Genomic DNA, 5,336 nt, shown 5'->3' on the forward strand with positions numbered 1-5,336 from the left:
TATATATATATATATATATATATATATATATATATATATATATATATATATATATATATATATATATATATAGCCTATTATAATTAATACATTACAAAAGCATTGTAAAAAAATGCCTTCATGCTGAACGTGATTTTTCTCCAAGGAGGGGGAGCAATGTTTGACAAATGGAAACGAAGTTGGCCTCACAGATTTGGCTGAGTGCATAACATCAGTTGCTGCACAGGTTGTTATGTGTCGCGTGCCAGTTTAACACATTCACGGAAGGAGTATCACAGAAGTGGCGCTTTTAACACGATTAGGGTTTCAGTTTGGTTTAGATCATTTCGATCAAAAAAAAATAAAAAAAAATAAACGGACTTGAACTCGAACTACCCGAGTCCCCCTGTCTGCGGGCATGGATATACAGTAACCTCATTTTCATGTTTGCTCTGCTCTGTACTGTAAACTTGTTCTACCTGTTTTGGGGCAGAGGAGGAAGAGAAGAGAAAGAAGAGGGGAGGATCCTAAAAGTAATCCTAACTTAATTTTCGTCTAACTTTAAACGATTTATGCATTGTTTATGCTTTTTTTGTGTTACACGTAAATGTCTTAAAACTAAATTGTACAGATAGGTTCCAGTTCCATGCATGTTAAGTGTAATTTAGTTTCTGTCGTCTCGCTGTTATGCATGAAGCTCCTCTGTTTCAACTCGTGGACTTAAAGATGGAGCTTCTTCAGTTTCAGCACTATATTAGTGCGCAAAATACAAGCCTAGATCAGGATTGCAGAAAGGTTGGTCTGGTGTTAATGATGAGAATGTATGTGTTTATGTGCTTGCCTGTGTGCACCATAATGTACAGTTTGCACTGCAGTAAGTTGTAGTTGCGATAGTGACACACTGACAGGGGCGTGGCCATAATTTCAGAAGTTATATATCAGTGGACAGAATATCAAGTTTTCAATAGACGCGTTATATTTTTACTTTGATATTTTCTTGCTTCTATTCTTTCTTGCTTGCTTTCTCTGCCTTTTTTTCTATCAAATTAATGCAAAAATGGCAGGTTTAATAAATTGTCCTCACTATCCGGACATGCGAGTCATGATCCACACAGATGTAGAGGCTGTGTAGTTCATGCTTGAAAATCTGAATTCAACATTAACAATCACCATCTTTGTAATGAAGTAACTAACATTTTCTGTGAAGCTGTTTTGCAACGACATGTATCTGAAAAGCGCTATAAATAAACATAAATTGAATTGAATCTTCTACTGTGCAGGGTTTTGAGTAGGCTATCTCTACCGATATTTAGAAAAAATAAAAGGCATTACAAATGAGTAACAACAATACAATGAAAATAAGTGAAGGTGTGCGGCGAGCTAACTTTAATGTCTAAAGCTCGCTGATTTTTCATCAAGAGAAATAGTTTTAGCCGAAACAAAACTGAAACCAGAAACACTGAACGGATTGAATAATAACAAATTCTAAAAATATTCTAAATATTCAAATTCTAAATATCCCCCAACTAGTTTATTTATTATTTTACGTTAATGAAGGAATATATGTATGTATTTATTTATATTTATAAGGTATCATGGCATCAAAATGTATATAGGCTAACATGTTGGCTGATGAGAAGGGGATATGAATCCATGTTTATTAACAGACACTAATGCAATTTAAGTGTAAATCCTGATTATTATTGAGACTTGTACTACAATCATGCTGACCCATGTGTTCATTAAATGTATTAATTGATTGACATTATATAATCTGTTATTAATCAATGTTTTTAAAAAAACACACATTTTAGACTATTCTGAAAATTCAGATTACAGCAATACACAAATACTCTAATAGGTGAATGTTTATTATTATTATTATTATTATTATTATTATTATATAAGCTTTAAGGCACAATGTGTAAGATTTTCATAATAAAATATCCAAAACCACATGCACATTGTTAAATATTTCATGCAGTTGTGTACTTACGTTATTCCAAAAGTTCCCAAGTATTTGTAAATCCAGAGAAATTCCAATTTTAAATAATGGCTCCTCCCCGTTCATTGTCACCTATCAATGACGTAATATCCGCACTACTTGTTTCCGCTTGTAGAAACTATGGCAACACACCTGGACAAAAATGCTGCTGTACAGTTAAACTAAATCCATTACGGCTGTTGTGAATAAAATGAAAATGAAATGAAAAGCATTAAATTTAGATCTGCTCAATGTTGCACCATTATTATTTTTCGGCGTTCAAACAGTGTTGCACGCTATAACCAATCACACACGAGTCTGTTGAGTTTATGAACGCAGCGGCCAATCAGAGGCGTTCAGATGAGTCCTCGCTGAAACACTGGAGTTTTGTTGTTCAGTGCGCGCACTCGCTGACTGAATTCTGCTCTCTCGTGAATTCTCTCATCATAAACAACAAAGTGCAGATGTGCGTATGATGTAAGCAGGAGATACATTCACCAAACAGTGTATAGACAGCTTTACTGATTATAAGGGTTTTTTTTTTGAGAGTGCAAACTCGCGCTAGATTGAAGTCAGTCATACCGTTCTTTGACAATGTAAATGTTCTTTGCTCGCTTTCTCTGTATAATTTATTCACTGATTGAATAACTTTGAAAGGTACAGGTAGTAAAACATTAATTCATTATATCCATGAACATGATTCAGACATCTCTGGATGGTGAAAACGACATCTCCCATCATTCCACTGTCCTTCATAACCGTGTTATAAAAGCTTCACCTTTATTGTTTTAAAAAATTTGACCTCTAGTGGTGAAAAGTTACATATTGTGCCTTTAACAAGAAAATAGATAGACCCTTTAAAAGGTCCATTTGATTATTCAGATATTAGATAAGTAGGATTTCTGTTCAGTGTTGACTTTTATTCAGACAGAAACTCTGATAGTATAGGCATATTTATATCTGTTTAATATCAAATTCATGTTCTGAAAATTGTTGACAGGTTATAAGAAGCTAAAAGAAGACTGATGCTACACTGACACTCCACTGATGAGTTCAGGTCAACTACTACACGCTATCTGGGTACGGTCATAGCTCTTATTATTATTAATATAAGTAATTGGGCTGATTACAAAAATACTTTCAACTAGCCAGTCAGCACTCAGTGCTGGGCAGACTACTTAATAGTCCATTAAAACTTACATGACATGACATATTCAGTATTACACCTCTTAAGTAATGTATTCTAACTACTTTTTGACCTACCAAGTTTATTACATGTATTTGAATGGAATTATTGTGTACCATACTGATTGAAACGTGACATGCATGTTGTTAATGTGAGAGTACAGCTGTTTACAGTAGAGGAAATATGACATTGAGTGCAAACTTCATTTGTTACATTCTAAGTTGACTGTCTTGGTTTATTTTTCTAAAAATCGTGCATAAGTGAGCATATAATGAATGCAATTGTCTACTCTCAAATCAATGCTCTCTCGTAAACATGTGTCATACATCTATGTGGAAGGGAAGATAAAAAAAATAATTAAAAAATGTTTTGGGGGGGGGGGTTTATACAATTGCTTCAAAGTAGCTTAAACCAGCAATATAACAGCATCCGGCAGTAGATGACTGGCTTGACTGTTTGCATGATGATCTTGCTAGTCACTTACATTTGCAATGTCCTAGCTGGTCCTGACATGATAAGTAACACTTGTGTTATTTAATCACAGCAACAATGGCTTCACCGAGGGGTCACCATCGACGCGGAAGCATGGAGCTGCCACCTAACATGTTGTAAGAGATCGTTGTTATTATTTTAATACATTGTGTATTTTTATGGGTTTTCGCTTACTACGAATGAGTGTTTAGCATGATTTTGATAATGAGGCAATGTTTAAAAAAAAATCATAATAATAAAAGCCTGTGTAGTCATACTTGTTAATGTAGCATAAAGTATCAAATTAAAGAAACATACATATCAGCTAATATACACGTTTATCATATATATACTAAAATATAAATATTTGTATTACGAGACGTACAGAACATACTGTATAAAATATTTCTACTCTGTTTTTCTTTAGATCTGATGTTTTTCATCTCACAGATGAATTGACTAGACTTTATAAGGACATTTCCCTAGAATGTAACAAGCATTTGGATAAAATTCATGATCTCACCAATGAGTTTAAAAATGGTAACAGACTTGCTATTTATGCACTCAGTGGAGGAGTAATAACTGGAGGAATCGCACTGGTGTTGTCGGCATTATCATTTTTTGTAATTGATGAAGAGGATTCTGAATTGTTTTCTGTAGCAGGGGCAGCTGTGGCTGTAGTTGCTGTATTATGTACTGCTTTTGGACTAAACAGGAAAACACAGCAAAAGAAGAAATTAAAACGATCTGTTGAAGAGGAACTTAATGGATTTCAGGATAAAATGAACCCTATAATTGACATGCTGGAAAAAATCGGTCAATGCACTGAGGAAATATTGAGAGACCCTTCACTATCATACCACAAAACCCAGGCATTAAGTGAACATTTTGCCTACTGCTTTGAAAAAAGACACCTGTTTCAGGAACATGACAGGAGTAAAGTGGGTGACCAGATGTCTAAAATTGTGCATTTGTCTGGAAACATTTCAGAAATGATCGCCAAAGTTAGTTCTGTGCCTGATATCCTCAAAGAGATTATCGAAGACAACAAGAAGCAACGTGCCAAACCTGCCAAACCCAGACAGGAACAGATACATAAAAGAGAGTTTAAGGAGAAAGCAGAGAAATTCATTAATGATATGCAGAAAGGAATATGCATGATAAAAAATAGCGTGAAAGAAATCAGTCAAATAACATACAGAATATCAGATATTTTGAGTTGAACCTGACAAACTGAAAAGGTATGAACTGCTGAGACAGAACTTGTTATTAGATCCACCTGACAGAGGACAACACTAGCAACCATCAGATTGCATTGAAGAATTTCAGCATTTTATTTTCCTACAAAGAGTTTAAGGAGAAAGCAGATAAATTCATTGATGATATGCAGAAAGGAATATATGAGTTAAACAAATGTGTGTGTGTGTGTGTATATATGTATATATATGGCTAAAGAAATTTATACTTTGTTAAATGCATAAATCCAGGAGTATGATTGTTTTTGCTTTGCATTATTGATCAAAAGAAGATGTTTTTATTTTGTGCATTATTATGTGCTTTATATGAATCACTTTTCATAAGAAAACACGTAATAAATTGTACAGACAAAAATGTATCGGAATTTATTTAACGCTTTAACATCCTTAACAAGGGGGGGGGGGGGGGGGGGGGGAAATAAATATTTTTTTTTTTTTTATTTGGGGCAGTATTGAAAAG

The 5,336-nt window shown here is 34.1% G+C and overlaps 1 protein-coding gene across 1 annotated transcript; it reads left to right on the forward strand.

The window, feature by feature from the left end:
- Positions 1 to 451: 451 nt before the first annotated feature.
- On the forward strand, positions 452 to 4,913 carry LOC107573372 (uncharacterized). Its single transcript, XM_016259807.1, has 5 exons — positions 452 to 512; positions 677 to 774; positions 2,964 to 3,043; positions 3,694 to 3,757; positions 4,048 to 4,913. The coding sequence occupies exons 4-5, from the start codon at positions 3,699 to 3,701 to the stop codon at positions 4,841 to 4,843; spliced, it is 855 nt and encodes a 284-aa protein (XP_016115293.1). The 5' UTR covers positions 452 to 512; positions 677 to 774; positions 2,964 to 3,043; positions 3,694 to 3,698; the 3' UTR covers positions 4,844 to 4,913.
- Positions 4,914 to 5,336: the final 423 nt, after the last annotated feature.

Source organism: Sinocyclocheilus grahami, unplaced genomic scaffold, assembly GCF_001515645.1.
Source record: "Sinocyclocheilus grahami isolate Dianchi unplaced genomic scaffold, SAMN03320097.WGS_v1.1 scaffold1924.1, whole genome shotgun sequence".
NCBI lineage: Eukaryota > Metazoa > Chordata > Actinopteri > Cypriniformes > Cyprinidae > Sinocyclocheilus > Sinocyclocheilus grahami.

Coding starts and splice junctions, on each gene's coding strand:
- LOC107573372 (XM_016259807.1), top strand. CDS start 3,699: ATGGCTTCACCGAGGGGTCACCATCGACGCGGAAGCATGGAGCTGCCA. Junction 3,758..4,047: donor GAGCTGCCACCTAACATGTT/GTAAGAGATCGT, acceptor GTTTTTCTTTAG/ATCTGATGTTTTTCATCTCA.